The sequence below is a fragment of the Salvia hispanica genome, chromosome 4 (genome assembly GCF_023119035.1).
Source record: "Salvia hispanica cultivar TCC Black 2014 chromosome 4, UniMelb_Shisp_WGS_1.0, whole genome shotgun sequence".
NCBI lineage: Eukaryota > Viridiplantae > Streptophyta > Magnoliopsida > Lamiales > Lamiaceae > Salvia > Salvia hispanica.
Genome location: NC_062968.1, coordinates 57,382,796 through 57,401,778, shown reverse-complemented (window position 1 = coordinate 57,401,778; position 18,983 = coordinate 57,382,796). Strand labels below are relative to the sequence as shown.

The 18,983-nt window shown below is 38.8% G+C and overlaps 6 protein-coding genes across 7 annotated transcripts; 3 read left to right on the top strand and 3 right to left on the bottom strand.

Moving 5' to 3' along the window:
* The first annotated feature begins 82 nt into the window (after positions 1 to 82).
* On the top strand, positions 83 to 2,257 carry LOC125218431. Its single transcript, XM_048120099.1, has 3 exons — positions 83 to 261; positions 322 to 496; positions 1,989 to 2,257. The coding sequence occupies exons 1-3, from the start codon at positions 117 to 119 to the stop codon at positions 2,092 to 2,094; spliced, it is 426 nt and encodes a 141-aa protein (XP_047976056.1). The 5' UTR covers positions 83 to 116; the 3' UTR covers positions 2,095 to 2,257.
* A 367-nt stretch (positions 2,258 to 2,624) lies between these two features.
* Positions 2,625 to 4,170, top strand: LOC125218430 (chlorophyll a-b binding protein CP26, chloroplastic). Its single transcript, XM_048120098.1, has 6 exons — positions 2,625 to 2,887; positions 3,124 to 3,208; positions 3,291 to 3,341; positions 3,429 to 3,549; positions 3,626 to 3,760; positions 3,842 to 4,170. The coding sequence occupies exons 1-6, from the start codon at positions 2,686 to 2,688 to the stop codon at positions 4,100 to 4,102; spliced, it is 855 nt and encodes a 284-aa protein (XP_047976055.1). The 5' UTR covers positions 2,625 to 2,685; the 3' UTR covers positions 4,103 to 4,170.
* LOC125218429 (protein BEARSKIN1) lies at positions 3,841 to 5,767 on the bottom strand. The gene is made up of 3 exons (XM_048120097.1): positions 5,540 to 5,767; positions 5,066 to 5,340; positions 3,841 to 4,953 (listed from the first exon to the last, which is right to left on the bottom strand). Exons 1-3 carry the CDS (start codon positions 5,715 to 5,717, stop codon positions 4,390 to 4,392), a joined length of 1,017 nt encoding a protein of 338 aa, XP_047976054.1. The 5' UTR covers positions 5,718 to 5,767; the 3' UTR covers positions 3,841 to 4,389.
* Positions 5,768 to 8,622: 2,855 nt separating this feature from the next.
* On the bottom strand, positions 8,623 to 10,860 carry LOC125224155 (probable beta-1,3-galactosyltransferase 8). Its single transcript, XM_048127512.1, has 6 exons — positions 10,660 to 10,860; positions 10,078 to 10,296; positions 9,521 to 10,005; positions 9,319 to 9,444; positions 9,129 to 9,238; positions 8,623 to 8,898 (listed from the first exon to the last, which is right to left on the bottom strand). Exons 2-6 carry the CDS (start codon positions 10,228 to 10,230, stop codon positions 8,744 to 8,746), a joined length of 1,029 nt encoding a protein of 342 aa, XP_047983469.1. The 5' UTR covers positions 10,231 to 10,296; positions 10,660 to 10,860; the 3' UTR covers positions 8,623 to 8,743.
* A 526-nt stretch (positions 10,861 to 11,386) lies between these two features.
* On the bottom strand, positions 11,387 to 13,330 carry LOC125218372 (protein NRT1/ PTR FAMILY 4.4). 2 transcript variants are annotated; one of them, XM_048120026.1, is made up of 3 exons: positions 13,183 to 13,330; positions 12,859 to 13,100; positions 11,387 to 12,819 (listed from the first exon to the last, which is right to left on the bottom strand). In XM_048120026.1, the coding sequence occupies exons 1-3, from the start codon at positions 13,277 to 13,279 to the stop codon at positions 11,524 to 11,526; spliced, it is 1,635 nt and encodes a 544-aa protein (XP_047975983.1). In that variant the 5' UTR covers positions 13,280 to 13,330; the 3' UTR covers positions 11,387 to 11,523. The 2 variants fall into 2 exon arrangements, with proteins under 2 accessions (XP_047975983.1, XP_047975982.1); XM_048120025.1 differs by having other exon boundaries at positions 11,387 to 13,100.
* Positions 13,331 to 16,223: 2,893 nt separating this feature from the next.
* Positions 16,224 to 18,276, top strand: LOC125217963 (GDSL esterase/lipase At1g71250; the record flags this gene model as incomplete). Its single annotated transcript, XM_048119543.1, has 3 exons — positions 16,224 to 16,494; positions 16,559 to 16,686; positions 17,486 to 18,276. Coding segments are annotated over 3 exons (1,116 nt in total), but the record flags the coding sequence as incomplete, so codon positions are not given.
* Positions 18,277 to 18,983: the final 707 nt, after the last annotated feature.

Sequence of the window (18,983 nt, the reverse complement as noted above, 5' to 3'; positions counted from 1 at the left end):
TTGGGGCAAGAGTGAAATAAAAGAAGAGTCGAGGGGCGTCTCCACAAATTAAGCACTCCCTTAAATAATCAATTCAAAGTGATCAGTGGAATTCGAGAATTGTGAAGCTGAGGAGGATGAACGGAGGAGGCAGAGACGCAGAGGAGAAGGGCTTGTTATGGAAGCTGCCGCAGCTTAAATCGAATCAACTCGGAAAGCTCGGACCTGCCTTCGGCGTCGGCGCCGGCTGCGGCTTTGGTTTCGCCTTTGGTCTCCTTGGAGGTAAAATTAGGGTTCCATGTTGAGGTCTGTGGCTGTGAGTGACGGTGTTTCTTCAATCAGGTGCGGGTTTTGGTCCGGGAATCCCGGGCCTGCAGCTCGGATTCGGGTTCGGAGCTGGGTGCGGCGTTGGTGTGGGTTTTGGGTATGGCGTCGGCCGAGGGATCGCGTATGATGACAATCGGAAATACTCTAATGTTGACAAGGCTTTTCACAGCTTCCGAGCTCTCCCCGCACAGTAAGTTTCCAATTGCAATTGCTTCTCATTTTTCCATACCTTCAAAATTTCTTTATTTCTGATTTTTTTTTTTGTTTACTTTACGTAGAAAATGTGATCATATTTTGGTTATGATTGCTGAGAAAAAAAGGATTAATCTTGATTGCTGAAAGGTCACCAATTTGAATCTACTCTCTGTTTCTTTCAACTGTCTTGCAAATAATAGATTGTCTAAGAATTGAAATTTACTATACATTTTATGAAATTACTATGATTCTGGCTTTTACAATTTCTTCATTTGTTAACTTTATTCCTTCTTTTGGTTTTAGAGATAATTTTCAAATGATTAGCAAATTACCGGGTGTATTAACTATTTGGGGGAAAGGCTAAATATGATGATGATTCCTTTTCTTTTATTGGTTTCTGGGTTGCTGGTTGCTTTCCTAGGAAGTAAAATATCTTGCTCTTGCAGATTAAATTTTCATTGTGATCCAAAAGAAAATGACAATAGTAGATGTAGTGTGTCTCTGTGTATGAGACTGTGAGTGGGGAGGGGGGAAGTGCGTTCTTTTTTATTTTGGTGTTTGGCCGCTAAGATTAGTTATACTGAGTATTGGGTCGATGAAGCATCTATTTTCATATTGGCAAGCTCTGAACAGTCTGAATTTACAATATATAGGGAACGGCTCCAAATTTGTGCAACAAAATTGATGTTATCGAACGAGCTTCTATCCATTAGACCCAAGTATTGATATGATAAAATTAGTAATGAGTAATGACTGTTTATTGCTTTTAAACGAAGAGCCAGTAAAGCTTGCTTTTGACACGATGGAATTATTACAAATTTAAAATGTCTTACTTTGGAGAATGAACTGCATTTCAGCATGTCCATGGTTCAACATGTTATGTTGCAACTGCAGTGTTTGGTTATTATTCCATTTGATATTTCATTGGTGGCCCCATTTATTGTTTCAGAAGGTGATTAACGACTATATTTTCACTCTAGAGAATGTGACTAAAGAAAAGTGCAAACATCTGAATCGAATTCCATTGTCTCACATCCCTTGGAAATATATTTCAACTTTACCCCATATCACTAGGCTCATGAGCTCTCAACATTGGTCTACAAACCTAATCTGCATTGTCATCCTTAGAATAACTTAGAAACCACAGGGGGGCATGCGAGTTGTGTTTGATGAGTGTTTCTTGAATTAGGTTGCTTTTTGGCACAATCGTATTTATATTCTTGCTGAAATGTGCAGAAAGTTGTATAATGATGATATTGAAGGTCATGATGCTATGAGAGAATGTGTAGAAAGAATGTATTTACTTTATAATCTGTAGGATGTGAGATATCCCTGAAATGTGCAAAAAAAAAAAAAAGAATTAAATACTAGTAGCAGTTTTTGTGTGATGGCAAAACAAAATTGTCTTAGGCTTGTGAGCATGCTAGAAATCTTGTTCTCATGGTGTTTTGGCGTTGGCTAACGAATGTCGTGGTTGCTTACTGCAGGGATGAAATCAGCGGCCTTGTTGACGAGCTAGTAGTGAATACGAAAAAGCTAATTCGAGCAACTTCCAGGGAGGTGAACAAGTGGCGAGGACAGGGATTTGATTAAGTTAAAGCATTAGTCGAGCTGATGAACTTGCTTCGGATGTATATGTATATGTATATGTATATGTATATGTATATAGGATTGTGTTATTTGGCCCCTTCACCTAGCCTTGTGCACTCTCATTTTATTCCAAGTTTATCAAGGCAAAGTGGAAACTATATTTCAATTGAAGAAACTCTAAACCTCTTTACAACCTAATGGCAAGTGCACTAAGTGAAACAACTATTTTTATTCAAATGCAGTCAAGTTACTAATTTTATGTCACTTATATTGATGGTAAAAAGAAAAGGAGAGTAAGTTTGATGAGTAGAGTGGAAATGTGGATATATGGTTGGAAGGAGATTGAAAGGAAGATGTGGATAGCAGATGTTATCCAAGAATCCACGTGGGCATAACCAATCTGCAACCTAATCGTCTTCGCCCAATCAAAGAGCTCAATCAGATTGCTCACCACAAGAAATGAGAGCTTAGTTGGCATGTCTCCATCCACAATTGCAACCTTTATAGTTAGTATTATCAGTTCTTGTTTCTTGCATTCTGATTGTAAACTGTTGTTGCCATTGGCCACACCACCACCACCAAAAACAGAAGAAGATGGCTTCTCTTGCATCCTCCCTTGGCGTGTCCGAGATGCTCGGTAACAAACTGAGCCTCTCCGGTGCATCCCGGGCCGCCCCATCAGCATCGAGCCCCGCAACCTCCAAGACCGTGGCCCTTTTCTCGAAGAAGAAGGCAGCACCCAAGGCCAAAGCCGTTGCTGTGGCCCCCGCGGACGAGGAGCTCGCCAAGTGGTATGGTAAGTCAATTAACTCCACTCATAGTAATATTTAATCAATATACACAGGGCTGTTCGGTTTGGAAGATTGTAGAATCTAGATTAATCTTAGCTTCAAATATATTCCAATCATTCCATGTTTGAGTAAATTAGTACTATATGTTTATATGTACACAAACTTTCATTCTAACAAAACATTTTTTTTAGTCAAGATTAAATCTTTACTTATCTCGTATTGTATCTCGCTATAATATCAGGACCCGACAGGAGAGTTTTCTTGCCTGATGGCCTGTTGGACAGATCTGAAATCCCAGAGTACCTAAATGGAGAAGTTCCTGGAGAGTAAGTACACTACTTTTCATCCATCTCAATTCATATAATATTTCTCCTTGCCTCATAGCTTAATTAATTTGTCTATCTACAGCTATGGATATGATCCCTTTGGCCTCGGAAAGAAACCCGAAGACTTTGCCAAGTATGTGTATATAATCCTTGATTAGTAACTTAATGATTTATTCAATCATCATCAAATATATGTAATAACCATGCATGTTGGGGGTAGATACCAAGCTTATGAGCTGATCCACGCCCGATGGGCCATGCTTGGCGCTGCCGGTTTCATCATTCCCGAGGCATTCAACAAATTTGGTGCCAACTGTGGCCCCGAGGCTGTTTGGTTCAAGGTATGTATGCATAGAAATATGCTTCTCTGATTATCATTTGTCGTTGTTGATATGGTAACGGTATGATGGTATGCAGACGGGCGCTCTGCTTCTTGACGGCAACACACTGAACTATTTCGGCAAAAACATCCCCATTAACCTTGTTGTAGCCGTGATTGCTGAGGTCGTACTTCTCGGTGGTGCAGAGTACTACAGAATCATAAATGGTTTGGTAAGTCCCACCATTTGTAGTACTAATAGCTTTATTAACTAACTATGATGTTGGTATTAATTGTTTTTAAATGGAAAACAGGAGCTGGAGGACAAGCTTCACCCAGGTGGTCCTTTCGACCCATTGGGCCTGGCTAAGGATCCGGACCAGGCTGCAATTTTGAAGGTGAAGGAGATCAAGAATGGCCGGCTAGCCATGTTCTCGATGCTTGGCTTCTTCATCCAAGCCTATGTGACCGGACAAGGTCCTGTTGAGAACCTTGCAGCGCACTTGAGCGATCCCTTTGGCAACAACTTGCTCACTGTGATTGCCGGAACAGCTGAAAGAGTTCCAACTCTCTAATTTCTCATTTTTCCCATCTCCCAACCTTGTACGTACATTTCGTTAATCGTCACATCCGTCTTTCATCCCTTGTCACTCCATTTTGGATTATATGTTTCATTAATGTCCCAAAGATTAAAACATCACTTAAAACTAACAAACAACACTGTTATGATTCAAACAAGTATGATAGTTTCATGAATGAGTAACAATATCAAAAGAATCATAGTGATTACAAGTTGTTGACATATGAATTATATTCAATTACCAAGAGTGAAAATAAAACAGAAAGTGGCATAGCTAATTAGCTACTTGCCATAAGCCCAAAAGTCCATCTCACTTCTGAGAGACAAGTGGTTGATCTGGGTGGGATTTGTGTGGGAAGAAGTGACCACGAGTGGATCCCATTGGCTCATTGGCTGGGAGGCGTGTTGGTCGCATTCGAGGGCCGGCTCACACGACTGGAAACTAGGGGGCTGAGGAGTGGCAGTGCTCTCGCAGTCGTCTCTGGACATCAGGTCTTTGACCTGCATGTTGTTGATGAGCGGCGGTGGGTGGTGTTGGTGGTCGTTATAGTCTTGATGGTCGTAGTTGCTGGCGCTGGTGAGCATCAGCGGCTTGAGGTGGAAGTTGTGTGGCTCAACTTGTGAGTACTGATGATCAACTGGAATGTGAGAGTAGTTCAAATCAGCAGCATGTTGTGAATGTGAATGCAACATGTATTGATTCATGGAAGCTGCTGCATTGTATGAATTGTGATCAGCCATCACCCCCCCTCCGTTGCCTCCGCCTCCTCCTCCTTCACCGCTACTGCCACTTATCTTGAACAGATTCTTCTTCTTGAATACGCGGCAAACAACCCATCCATCCTCCTGAAAGATAAGACAAAATATGATAAAAACACGCACGAATTTTAGGTTATCTACGCTAGCAAACAGACGGTTATAATTAATTAAGTGGAAGTAAAATATGTATGTATGCTACATTTGGAGGGGGTTCGTTGTGGGAATCCTCGAGCCTGTACTCGTGCATGATCCAATCGGACTTCTGGCCGTGGGGGGCTCGGCCGCGGTAGAAGACAAGGGTCTTCCTCATCCCGATCTTGTTGAAGCTGTTGCGTATGCATTTGTCTCTCCCGGTCGCTTTCCAAAATCCCGCACTCGTCGCTCTATTTGTCCGAGATCCCGTCGGGTACTTCCTGTCCTTGTGGCTGAAAAAGTACCATTCGTTCTGCGGAGTCGACCCGATCTTGCACTTCTCTAAAACCCCACAACAACAACAACAACAATAATACTTCAGTCTCCGCTTTTTCTAAAGTAGGTCTAATAAAATTACGAAGTAGTACTATATTCCCTCCATTCCTCGTTAACAGAAACATTTCTTTTCAATAAATGTTAATTTTGGCAAAAAAGCCAATACAACTTTATTAACGTGGAACGGAGGGAGTATTAATTATACCTTGTAGGTCCCAGGGTTCGATCTTGTTGAGATCGACCTCCCGTATAACCTCCATCTCGAACTTCTGAAACGAAACCTTCTTCTTCAAGTAGAAGTGGAGAAGCTCCTCGTCCGTCGGGTGAAACCGAAACCCCGGCGGAACACCTCCGCCGCCGCCGCCAGATGACCCCGCCGCCATCTCTAGTAATCAACTCTCTTTCTTCACAATTAATTGATTTTCTAAGTAGGTTGCGAACACAGCTAGGAAAGACGCATGGCATAGCGTGTGATGTATATATACACACACATGAAGTGTATGGATGGGGAATTAAAAGTGTCAACTGTCAAGCCTAGAGAGATACAGCTGATACAGTTGACGGCCGGAGCCGCCGCCGTTGGGACTGCTTAAAGCTAACGTCGAAGTTAAGTTAAAGCTATGCACGAACCATGCAAATTAATTCCTCTTATTTTTTTATTCCTCATCTCTATATTTATTCCACTCTTTTCAACAAATTATCCTCGTATTCGAACTCCTCAATATTTGTGTTAATTTTTAGAATAAAGCTAACAAGATATTTTTGTAAATTTTAACAAACTAATGATTTTATTTAGGGATATTGGCACGTACTATTATGCAATTTTTAAAAAAGTTAGATTTTTCCTACGAACTTTGAAATTGATGAATAATATCACTAACTTTACCTTGGGTTTGTTATTTTCCATCAGTGAAAAAATTTCGACTATATTAATAGATTGAAGAACAAATTTAGGGGGATATGTTTCAAGAAAAACTATTCTCAAAGATTGAAAATCTTGAAACTCTCAAAGTTGTTGTCGAGAAATTACGAGATACGATATTATTTGCCGGAATTTTTTCATTGGTGGGAAATAACAAACTCGTGGTAAAGTTTGTAATATTATTTGTCAATTTCAAAGTTCGTGGGAAAAATCTAACTTTTTGAAAGTTGCATGATATTAGGTGCCAATATCCCTTTTATTTAATACTAAAAAATCTCTACATTATTACCCTTTCCTCATATATATATATATATATTGGTGTGAATTGATCGATAAAAACCAATTGAGGAAAATTAAACATTAAAAGTGCATGCATGATCATCAACTTGGAAAATAAAAATTAAAGTAGAAGGGAATTTAATTAATAAATTATTTAATGAAAATAAAAGTCAAAGGCTAGTAGGACGCATATGATGGAATTTCATTCCGAAAAGAGGCATTGCAGTAATTAAGTGCAAGGAAACAATCCCAAGAAAATACTAACAAAGTGCAAGAGATATTGGATCGCTCGTAAAGCAAGCTAGGTCAAGAGATAAAATAAAACGAATAAGTCTAGGGATTGCCATAATCTAATGCTATTAAATACACATTTACAACTCAATTTCAAACTCCATTATTGATTAAATTAATCATTGCTAGCCCTTATAAAAAAAAGAGTAATTAATTAATAGGCTTATTGCCAGAAAAATCATAAAGTTCAGCCAATTTCTAGTATGTCCCGTAATTTTTTAAATAAAGTTCAAAAATCATGAATTTCCCATTTTTCTCAATTTTCCCATTTTAGATTTCCTATTTGTAATGTGTTGTTGATTAAGTGCACGCGTATTTCAAATTGAAGTTGTAGTTGAATTGTTTATTAAGTGTGTTGAGAAAAATAATAAAATTCTAGGACGATGTTTTCATTGTTACATTTTTCCGATGTTACACTAAATACATAATTTTACCCAAATTAAACTATGTGGAATTCATAATTTTAACGATTGATTATAAAAAATTTATGATAGATTAGAATTTGAACAAAATTCATTATTTTTTTAGCAATATACTTTTAATTGAATAATTAGAAATAGGGAATTATTAATAGTTGGAGACGCATTCGGCATAGGGATGTGCACATGCACGTTTGCGAAATTCCTCCTTTTTGATTCACAAACACGTCTCCCAATCTCATCTCTATAGTGTCATTTACTCCTCATCTACATGTATAGAATATCTGAATATGTATTTTCTTGATTATTTTCCACGCTTCTCTTTTTTTAACTTTCCCATTATATAGTACTAACCGATAGTGATTCTATTTAATTGATCCATATTTATTTGATGCGTGTCCTCTGAATTCAGATTGACATATATTCACCATCTGCACTGTCAATGATGATTCGCTAGTAACATATTTGGGCACAATATCTCATTAATATTTACTATTGTTATGTGTCTAGAATCTAGATACACTTGCGTTCAAAAAAGGAGCTAAATAATTAATAGTGTGTAAATATATATATAAAACAAAGTAGTTAAGTATATATACATGCTAGCTCCCCTTACAAGTATATATACATGCTAGCCCCCCTTACATATATAGAAGGCAGATATATAGTAACCACCTAATTAATAACTTAACGCCCCATAGTATTACTAACACTTGTTAAAATATTGGAATCAAATTAAATATAAAAACTAACTGAATGACTCTAAATGATGATTAAATAATTAATTACAAAATAACTTTTAGGATATTATAAACAAATTAATTACTTTTCGCTTATCACGGCGTATCAGTTCGCATATTCAAATTAACACTACCCACTTAGTGGTAAACTTCATACTATTTGATTGCAAGTATTCTTAATTGGTTGATCATGGACAATTTTTTGTCAGTTTTAGCACCGCCCATGACCAAGAATAAAGCTATATAGCTGGCCATAAAAGACTCTTTTAATAAATTTTTACTTAGGAAGAATAAAAAATTAATATAGTGTGTTCGAATTTTTTATATAACTCCGTATTACTCTTTTTCTATTTCTTCTAGAAAGAGATGATGATTTGTTTCCAATGAAATAATGAATAGAATAATATTTATGAGGAAAATTAAGTTATTAAGCGTATTAAATATTTACTAAACTACTAGCAAATAAACCAATTTTATTTGAATCAAAATTATAACAAATCACATCGTGGCTTAAAAGCATCACTCGACATTTTAGGCACTTTTAATGTGAAAAAAAGGAATAATAACAAACAAATTTATGGCTATCAAAGAAACAAAAGTGGAATTAAGAAAATAAATTAGAGTAGGTAGCATAACAGTAGTAATTAATTTGTAGAACAAAAATAGAAATGGGAAATAAAGAAAGTAGGAGAAAGTAGAGAGATTTAACTAATTTATTGATGAATAATGAAATGGAAAATGGTAAAATAATGGTGTGTTTAATTGGAGAGATGAAGGCTCCAAATAGCGGCATCACCTTCTCCACACGCACTATGCACCTTCTTCATTCTCTCTACTGATTTGCATATCCCACTGCACTGCCAATCAAATGACGCCACGCACACGCTCCCCGCGTGAGTTTTGAACTCGCAATCTGCATGCCATCGAGCAGAGTCGGACGCAGAAAATAATGTCAGTATGTGCTATTTTTTTCTAAATTTTCTTTGGAAGTGGAGAAAAAACATTAAAAAAAATTAATAGGGGCTTAAGTCCTTGTGTCATTAATGTAGGCCGTCGAGAATAAAGTAAGACAGATTAAATATAATGTTTTGCCAAAAGGCAAAAAACTCAACTACAACTAAACGAAGAGATTATTATCTATACCGGGAGGGGTTCCGCAGCACATAGAGTGATCGTCCACATGCTGCACTTCCAATCCGATCAGCCACGCTCCGAGCGATACATCCTCGTTCGCGAACCGATGCAATATCCCTCTGCAAATAAGCATCCTCATCCTCGTCATCCGCCTCTCAACAAAGTCATTACTCGAATATAAACATACATATAAGCTTACGAATTGATCGAAATATAATGCGCAAGGTCCTTAGAGATCGCGTAGATTTGTCCGGTAGCATGCCGGAAATACTTATTCCCTTCTTCCCCGAATTTCCAGTATTCCGGCTCGTGATATTTCACTCCTCTGCATATACATACGAGTTCGAAATAAATAAGTATTACTACATGATAAGACGAGCAAGTGTAGATGTGAAACAGACTTTTGAGAAAGGACCGGGCCGGACTTCATGCATCCAATATAGGTCCGGGGCTTCGACCTATGGCTAGCCAGGGTGGTGACGAGCATCCCGAGATTGAGGTGCACGTCGTCGTCCACCTTGACGTAGAACTCAGCGTCCCACTTGGCAACGGCCGTGGAGAAAAACAAGCGCGTCTTGGTAGACAGCTGGTGGTAGCCCTCCACGTGATTGAGGCGGAGGAAGTCTCCGTACTCGGCTTCCTCTGCATCAATCCCCCGGTCCAGGATCCCTCCCCGCGTCGCGCTGTGGCCTATCACGAACCTTATCACCACTCCCTTCTCCCTCTCCGCCTTCCTCAGCTGCTCCCCTTTCAGCATCCACGTCTCCCTCACCGACTCCCTCCTCCGCTTGCTGCTGAAGGCCGTGTTTATCCCTATCACCACGAATGCTCTGCTCCCGTTCCCGTTCGCAGCCACTTCCCCTGTCATGCTTTTCTCCCCTAGTTTCTGTTTCAATTACACGCGAACATTTTATGACTATGCTTTGAGCTTATAATAAATGTGTTTCTAGAAACAAACCCGTTGCGTGTGATGATCACATTCGTCGAGGTCTACTAGATGTTGGGGGCCGTCGTCGGAAGATTGTGTTCTTGTAGTGAAAAGGGAGCCTGCAAGGAAGCATGCTATGCAAAGGCCAATGATAACCTTCAATGGAACTGATTTTCCTCTCATCTTCTTGCTGATTGAAGCCACCTTATTCTTCTCAGCCTCACCCCTTCTTTGCTGGATTCTGATTTCCTGTATCAACATAACTAATGCTTCTGATTTCCTGCTTCATTATGCAAATTTATAGTATCTAATACTACAAAAAAAAAAAGGGGTGGAAAAATAGAAAATGAAAAAGGCAAGCTAGCTCTGTCTATAACCATTAATGGATGTGAAAGCATGTCATGTTTTAGGATGTGTGATGTTGGCTACAGAAGATCATGCAATCACAATTTCCATAAGGAGGGAAGCATGTTGCAGTTGGAATTACTACAAAAGAAAAAAAGTGTGCTAATTTGCTACCAAAATTTAAGTTTCCTTACAAAAAAAGTAGCTAGGTGGAAAAATTTAAAACCAAATTGCACAAAGGAACATAGTATGAGTGCATTTTAGTACCTGTTATGATGATATGAGAAATCATTAGAATCTGCAACAAGTTTTGGTTTGAAATATCACTAAATTGAAGATTGAAGAAATATTTTTAGATGTCGTGGCGGCTTTTTATTGGATGGTGCTTTGTATGGCAGTTTGATCATGAAGTTCTCATGTTTCAACAAACTCTTTGATTAAAACTCCAGATTGAGAGTGTGATTCCAAATTGCCCCTTTTCTTGTACACTCAAATCATACTTGCCTGTTGGAAGTATTTTAAATTAGAAGAAATAGTCATGATAAATGGAAAAATGATGACTCATGAATCCCCCTCTTTGTCATATGTTAACACTAAGAAAAATGGGAAAAGATAAAACATTATCTGAGTTGAGAAGGTGGGAGGAACATGTGTGAGACATGTTTGATTGTGGAGGTAGGGAGTGATGGTGAAAGAGTGAAATGAAGGGGGGACAACACAATAACATATTCATTCCCCTGTCATTTTCTTTTACCACCATTACCATTACCATTACCATTACCCCAAGGGGGGAGGGGGTGGGGTGGTTAAAAAGCAACAACATGTTTTCATTACAAATGCTTTACAAAATGAAGAGTCTGCTTTTATGTAAAGCAGAGTTACCCCACCACTCACATAGTAGCTCAAATTAGAAGAGATTATTGTTCTGGACCTAACTTCCCTGTAATCTTGGGACCCCTACCTTCATGTCCAATTCAACAGTAAACAAGAGATAGGAACAAGATACAATATTCATAAAGCAGCTTTGGCAGCTTTGGCCTAGTAGGGATTACAATACATGGTATTCTGAGCTTCTTTTCCTAGTCCACTAGTCAATGGCACAAAAATAAAAGAAAGACAAGAAATGGATCATCAACTATTGTAGTTTGCTAAACTGTTCTGCTTTTCTATCTCTTGCTCAAGTTGGGCATTAGTATTACTACTATTACTCAGTGCTGGAGATTGACCAGAAGAATACCATCTTGACCAGAAGAGAAAGTTGAAGAAATTGACAAGGCTGAGTGCAGCCAGCATCCAGTAGAACAGATCAAGCCTATCCTTGTTCAAATCATTGTTGCTGAGCCACCCGCCTTTCGACCCGGTTGAGGTCACTCTGTTCACTAAAGAAACCAAAAGGGAGCTGAGATAAAACCCGAACGAGTAAGAGCAGTATGTCATGGCCGTCAAGAACGACTGCATCCCTTGTATCGACTGCATATAGAAGAACTCGATCAGCCCCACGGCCGTGAACATCTCTGAGAGGCCGAAGATGAGGAACTGCGGCGCTATCCAGAAAATGGAGAGCGTCTGGCTCGACACTCTCCTCTTATGCTCAATGATGGCTGCAGCAACCATGGAGAAAGTGGCGACGAATAGCCCTGTCCCGACTCTCTGCAATGGGGATATCCCGGAGTCCTTCCCAGTGATTCGTCTTGCAAGAGGGACGAATGCAGTCTCGTATAGAGGGACGACGAAGATGAGCATCATGTAGGGAATGGCCTGGAGGGAGGCTGGAGGGATGTGGAAATTTGGAGTGAGGTGAGTGTTCATGGAAGTCCCCTGTTGGACGGAGAAGGTCTGGAGCTGAGCGAGGATGGTGTTGAAGATGATCGTGCACGCGAATATTGGGACGACAGAGAGCAAGATCTTGACCTGCTCCACCTGAGAGACGGTGCAGAGGCGCCACGGGCTCTCATCGCTCCCGTTGATGCAAGCCGCCTTGTCGAGAAATTTGAACTTGTGTGTGTGGATGGAGAGGTGGCTTTGGAGCATGTTTGGATTTGATGGACATATCTGTTTTCTCTTGCAAATTGCTGCAACAAACACCTGAGCAATGGGGGTGAATATGCTTCCTTTAGGGGGAGTGTTCTTGTAAGCGGACGAGCCGGAGATCAAGCAGATGAGGCCAACAGCCATTGCAGCAGCAGAGACTCCAAACCCGACGTCCATCCCCGAGTGCGTCTGCACCCACACAAGCACAGTGAGGGCTACAAGCTCTCCACTGCAAAAGGCGAAATACGCGCAGTTGAAGAAAGTGGAGAGCTTTTTAGTTTGATGCTTTCCCAACTGATCAGCTCCGTGGGAGATGATGTTGGGCTTCAAGCACCCGCTCCCGAGTGCCACCAGGTACAAGGCCCCGTAGAAAATGAGGGCCTTGTACCCAGAGGCCTGGACTCCGGCCTCTGGCCGGAGTCCAGGCACATGGGCCTGGACCGAGAGGAGGATGAAGCCCGAGAGCTCGACAAAGCCGAACACGAGCATGGTCCAGAAGCTGCCGAGGTAGGAGTCGGAGAGGAATCCTCCGAGCAAGGAGAGGAGGAAAATGGTGCCGACGAAGTTGGTGACGGTGTTGGCCGCTTTGGGGAGAGGGAAATGCATCTCGTTGAAGACGTACGTGATCAGGTTGTTGCCGACTGCGGCCACCGCCATCATCTCGAAGCCTTGAAGCCCTGCGCCATTTTCGGGCGTCAAGTCATAACATCAACATAGTGTTTTAACTGGTTTGTTCAAGACGAAACTGAGACAGCGTACCTAAGACGAAGAGAGCAGCGGTCATGCCGCCGTGGCGAATGGGCTTGGAAGGCCTCCCTCTCCAGTCAACAGATTCAGGCTCTTCTTCCCTATCCATGCAAATAACTTTTTTGATCAATGGAATAGATATGGCAAAGACAAGTGAGCAGGGAATTATCTTGAGGAGCCTTGGTTTGTTGTGACTATTTATAATGTGGGCTGGTGGGTTGACTTTTTGGTAGTGGGAAGGGCCCACTGCCCACAATATTCAGCTGAGGCCCCACCACACCACCATTGCACAAATTCAAGATTGTTGCTCTATATTGCATAACAACACAACTAATGTATGTAGATGTGCATATTTCTCAATTCTCATCAATCTCAATCTGAAAATATAAAGTTGAGGGAACCATCAAACCGAACTTGTCACTGTCCCCCAATTCCTAGACCTCTACCACCACTCCACCACCATCCCCCATAGTGAAAAGGAGTTTAAAACTCGTGCTGTCCACAAATCAAACTATTTTTTTATGTACGGATGAAGTATTAAATTTATAATAAATTGTGGATGATGAAATGTGGAACCTAAAACCCAGAAAAAAAAATGATCTTATTAGTGGATGGACAAAAATGCATAGGTGAATGTTAATTATTACTCTCTCTATCCCACAATAAGAGTTATATTTCACTTTTATAAATAGTAAGTAGTGATCACATTCGACTAACTCATTTTGCCACATTTTATTATAGAACCAATACTTGAAAAAAAGTTGGATTCATACTCCACTAATTTTTTCCAACCCACTATTCTTTACATTTCGTAAAATTCGTGCTCATACCAAATGTGTCTTCTACTGTGGGACGGAGGGAATAGTACGCCGATGAGTATAATCAATCAATTGTGGAGACAAGAGCTTCAACAGTCACCACCCAATGCTGCTTCCATTTCCCATGGATACGTCATTTTCATGCATATCTATCCAGATCTATCAATCCTTAATTTCTCATGCACCTTTAAATTCCATCATTATTCAATTTTTTTTTATTAGCTACTTAATTTGTTTGTATGAACTAGCTCAAACCAGATATAACTGCCCATATATAATGATTTTGTTATTTTTACTGTTTATTTGTAATTATTTATGGATAGAAATACGTACATCACTTCCTTAATTGGTAAGGTAATAGAATGCACTCAAGAGTGGGAGTAGTAACTGGTAATATACAATGAATCAAGGCAATCCACATTTTAATAATTAATTAATTTCCATTACCCCCACCCATCTTTTGACTTTAATTAGTCAGAAAGATGTCAATTACTTCTTCTCCTTGACCTTCGTGGAATAAGTAAGTGGGTCGTGACTTTCAACCTAGCAAATAAAACCTAAATATAATTGGAACAACAAAACTTAACAAATACTATTAATTAATCGAACTTAAATCAAATAGTACTATTTATTGATAATTTGCATGGTATCTCAAAGTTATATGGCATATGCTTGATTTGCTCGAACTACTTAATTAAACAAACTAGCCAGATCGCACAATTACTTCTTATAGAGATAAATAACGGTTATTTAAATTATATATGCTGGCTTCAGACATTTTACATAATTTTTTAAATTAAAATATAACAATGTTTCAATTTTTCGTAATTGTCCATAAATGGTCAAAATTAAAACTAATAATATGCCAACAAAACCATATTGTTTTGAATACATCAACATATTTTAGTTAGCATTCTAAATATAATATCGTCGTTTTATAAAAACAACGTTATTTTATTGTCATATCATATTTGAGTTTTCATATTAGTTAAATTTTTTAAACATTATGGGGCGGTTGAAAAACAAAATTATAATTATAATTTTGTAAACTGATGTAAAAAGTTTTGATCATTTTGAGACTGAACAAAAGTTAATCTTAAGTTATGATTTAAATTTTATATATTCCTGTGATATACACATTAGTTAATTTCTCAAACAGTGGTGTAGGTAATGATGATCGATGAGTGACCAAATTTTAATCCAAAAAATCATGATTGAAATTCCGTGAGTGGCGAGGGTTGACTATACTCCTCTACTAGTTTTTATATCTAATGAATTCTCATATATTATCATGTGAAAGTGGCTTATAATTACTCGACCAACCTCTAAAAGTAATTTAATTCACTAGCACATTGGAAATAGATCAAACTATATGTAGAATTAATCTATTGGCTTTCTAAACTGTTGCACGTAATAATATTTAATTTGACTGTTATGGAGTAATACTATTTTAGTAATTAATTACCTCATAATTCGGGATTATAATTTCAAAGATACGCGGGGAATTGAATCTTCTTGTATACAATATAAATAAATTAATATAGTAAAAATATATAGAGATAGTGGCAATCTAGCTAGATAGGAATATGATCTGTATAAATTGTTCAAATAATGATTAAGTTGTGTAATAGTCCTTTATGTTTTTGTTTGTGACATGTTAATTGGAGACAAGAAGCTAATTAAAGTACGAAAAGATTAAATATAAAAAGGCGAAAATGCATAGCTAGCTAGGAATGATATCTCCATTATTTAGAAAGGCTTTAATTTGATAATGGCTTCTTCAATTCCACATTTGACCAGATACCAATATTAAAGAAAGGACTGGCTAATGCTGCTTACAAGTGGAGACGCATATATCACCAATTAACTTCGAATTAATCTAACTTAGATACGTGTATTCTATTTAATTACAATATAGCTCAAGATATAATATAGTATTTGGGAAATTAGCCGGCAATTATACAGTGCAATAAGTGATGTTGTAGTGGCTGCAAAAAAGCAATTATATTATATATATGTACATAAGTAAATTACACACGAAAGAAAATAATTATACTAATAATAAATTAAAGATTAGATTGGGACGAAAGGTTCACATGAATTTTGATGGTGGAGACAAGAAATGCATGCATCCGAATGCTAAACAACGTGGGATACTAAAATTGGGTAAAAAGTTGTGAGAAAAGGAGGAATATGTTTATTTAATAAGTGATTTTTAATATACTATACATTAGCATCAACATGAAAATATTAAAAATGTTGGGAATACTTGTGTTGATTATGAGCTTAATTGTGATGGTAGCATTGGCATCCAACAACAGTATTAGTAGTAGTAGTAGTAATGCAGTGAGCGCGATGTTTGTGTTTGGCGATTCATTGGTGGACAACGGGAACAACAATTTCTTGAGGTCTATTGCCAAAGCAAATTATTACCCGTACGGTGTCGATTCCAGGAGTGGCGCCACCGGGAAATTCTCCAATGGCGAAACCTTTGTCGATTACCTCGGTACCTATCATTTTATTCATTATTCATTCATTGATAACCTCTAATTCCTAATTAATATATGCAGGAGGCTGGTTGGGTCTTGCGGCACCGCCTCCCTTCGCCGCTCCCACCACCACCGGACCAAATATCATGAGAGGAGTTAATTATGCTTCTGCAGCCGCCGGCATCCTCGACGAAAGCGGCCAACACTATGTATGTGAAAGGATAATTAAATAAATTAATTGCTATGCATATATTTTAGTAGGAGTAGTATTTAACAATAGTACTATTTTAACCATCATAAAATACACAAATTTAACCAATAGTATCCTTCTAATGATACCTACAACATGAGGTTTTGTCACTAAACGTAGCTATATACATGGTGGGGACTGGGGAGCCATGCCTCCCCAACAATTTTAAAATTTTATAAGAATATTTATTGTTTATTTTAAATATTATAATCTTGTAAAAATATTACTATTGTCTAATCTAAAATTAAGAATTGAATATCTGTCCCAAGCCGAAATAAATATTCTCCATTTATGTCATTCTTCTTCAAGATTAATACCAAGAATCCCTAATAACAAAATGATTTCTGAAAATTTGTTAGTACTACTTTTTTATAAATTGTGTTTAGTAATTCATTTTGATTTCAAAAAGAAACCTTATTGAGAAAGATAAAAGAAAGCTTGTTGAAAAAGCTGTGAAATATTTTCTTAACCTCCCTATACCGCGAAATGTTTGACTCTGTCATTGTCCGAAAGGGGTTAGAAAATGGATTCAAACTTACTTTTGTTCATTTTCTTAAAACTCCATTTCTCTTTTCATTTCACCAAAATTTGAATTATTCACTTAAAAAAAAGTTGTATAACCGACGGATAACAATACCTCGTTAATTACTCCATTTGTCCACCATTAATTGATTTAAGTTGATTCGACTCGATTCTAAGAAATATACGAAAAAGTTGCGGAATCGAGACATATAACACGTTAATATTGATTGAAATAGGGCGAGAGATACACCCTGAGCCAGCAAGTGATAAACTTCGAGACAACGCTGAGCCAGCTCCGAACCATGATGCCCCCACCCGACCTAACCCGGCACCTCGCCCGGTCCATCGCGGTGCTCGTCTTCGGCAGCAACGACTACATCAACAACTACCTCCTCCCGGGGCTCTACCCCTCCAGCTTCACCTACAACCCCTCCCAATTCGCCACCCTCCTCCTCAACCGCTACGCCCGCCAGCTCCTCGCCCTCCACTCCGCGGGCCTCCGCAAGTTCGTCCTGGCCGGCCTCGGCCCCCTCGGCTGCATCCCCGCGCAGCGCGCCTCGGGCCAGGCCCGCTGCGTGGACTACGTCAACCAGATCGTGGGGCCGTTCAACGAGGGCCTCAGGGCCCTCGTGGACGCCCTCAACGACGGGTCCCGCCCGGGCTCCATGTTCGTGTACGGGAACACGTACGCGGCCATGGGGGACGTGCTGAACAGCCCGGGGCGGTTCGGGTTCGAGGTGGTGGACCGCGGGTGCTGCGGGATCGGGCAGCAGGTCACGTGCCTGCCGTGGATGCCGCCGTGTTTCAATCGGACGCAGTATGTGTTTTGGGATGCCTTCCACCCAACGCAGGCGGTGGATGCCATACTGGCCAGGCGGGCCTACGCCGGCCCGCCTTCCGATTGCTATCCGATCAATGTGCAGCAGCTCGCTCTTATCAACTTCGTCCTTTGATTTTCATCAAATCATACATACACCATCTCAATAAAGTTTCCTATTTTCCTTAAATAAGAAAATATATGATTAAATAATTAAAAATGTATAGGCCATGAGAGAATCCATCCTTTTCAATTATTATGTTGATTTTTTATTTTTAATTGATAAGTATGATTGCTCAATTCATAAAAAATGAATCATAAAATTATTAATTAGGGGAAAATATTTGATTGTGATATGTTATGCCAATTAGTTATTTTATATATTTTGTGAGAAAAATAAGTAAGAAAAAGAAAAGAGAATAGAAAAATGCAAAAATCTCTTATTCTGGAAAATTTTGTGTGCCTTAATCCCAGTTTTCTGAGAGGTTAGCAAATTTAATTCTAAAATTTGAAATATTAGCGAATTTGATTCCTTTTTTTGAAATTTCTCATTTACAATAGTGGATTTTAAAATTTGAGTAACTAATATGGAATGAACCTTAAAAATTAAAATTGGTATTTCAAGATGTACTAAGAGATTGTAATAAATTACAAAAAAAAAAAAAAAAAAAAAAAAAAAAAAAAAAAAAGAAGGTCAAAAGAAATATAACTCCACGGGCTTACACCCGAAGGAGTTAGTTTGACAATTGGGCTCTTTCCGTAAACAAAATATTTGGCCCAATTTACAAAAGAGACTTTCACCTATTTCTTCTTAATGGTAGTAATATTTTGTAAAGGGAAAATGTCGATGCGAGTGCTCTTATGTTATAAACCGTCATCAAAAAAATTAAACTTAGTCGACAGTCGACAATAGAAAG

What these genes read in the sequence shown, in the direction of transcription:
- LOC125218431 (XM_048120099.1), top strand. Translation starts at nt 117, where the DNA reads ATGAACGGAGGAGGCAGAGACGCAGAGGAGAAGGGCTTGTTATGGAAG. An exon ending in CGCCTTTGGTCTCCTTGGAG is followed by an intron (nt 262 to 321) that starts GTAAAATTAGGG and finishes TTCTTCAATCAG; the next exon opens with GTGCGGGTTTTGGTCCGGGA. An exon ending in TTCCGAGCTCTCCCCGCACA is followed by an intron (nt 497 to 1,988) that starts GTAAGTTTCCAA and finishes TGCTTACTGCAG; the next exon opens with GGATGAAATCAGCGGCCTTG.
- LOC125218430 (XM_048120098.1), top strand. Translation starts at nt 2,686, where the DNA reads ATGGCTTCTCTTGCATCCTCCCTTGGCGTGTCCGAGATGCTCGGTAAC. An exon ending in GGAGCTCGCCAAGTGGTATG is followed by an intron (nt 2,888 to 3,123) that starts GTAAGTCAATTA and finishes CTATAATATCAG; the next exon opens with GACCCGACAGGAGAGTTTTC. An exon ending in ACAGAATCATAAATGGTTTG is followed by an intron (nt 3,761 to 3,841) that starts GTAAGTCCCACC and finishes AATGGAAAACAG; the next exon opens with GAGCTGGAGGACAAGCTTCA.
- LOC125218429 (XM_048120097.1), bottom strand. Translation starts at nt 5,717, where the DNA reads ATGGCGGCGGGGTCATCTGGCGGCGGCGGCGGAGGTGTTCCGCCGGGG. An exon ending in CGAACCCTGGGACCTACAAG is followed by an intron (nt 5,341 to 5,539) that starts GTATAATTAATA and finishes GTGGGGTTTTAG; the next exon opens with AGAAGTGCAAGATCGGGTCG. An exon ending in ACAACGAACCCCCTCCAAAT is followed by an intron (nt 4,954 to 5,065) that starts GTAGCATACATA and finishes CTTATCTTTCAG; the next exon opens with GAGGATGGATGGGTTGTTTG.
- LOC125224155 (XM_048127512.1), bottom strand. Translation starts at nt 10,230, where the DNA reads ATGAGAGGAAAATCAGTTCCATTGAAGGTTATCATTGGCCTTTGCATA. An exon ending in GGCCCGGTCCTTTCTCAAAA is followed by an intron (nt 9,445 to 9,520) that starts GTCTGTTTCACA and finishes ATGTATATGCAG; the next exon opens with AGGAGTGAAATATCACGAGC. An exon ending in GTGCTGCGGAACCCCTCCCG is followed by an intron (nt 8,899 to 9,128) that starts GTATAGATAATA and finishes GATGGCATGCAG; the next exon opens with ATTGCGAGTTCAAAACTCAC.
- LOC125218372 (XM_048120025.1), bottom strand. Translation starts at nt 13,279, where the DNA reads ATGGATAGGGAAGAAGAGCCTGAATCTGTTGACTGGAGAGGGAGGCCT. An exon ending in CGCTGCTCTCTTCGTCTTAG is followed by an intron (nt 13,101 to 13,182) that starts GTACGCTGTCTC and finishes AAAATGGCGCAG; the next exon opens with GGCTTCAAGGCTTCGAGATG.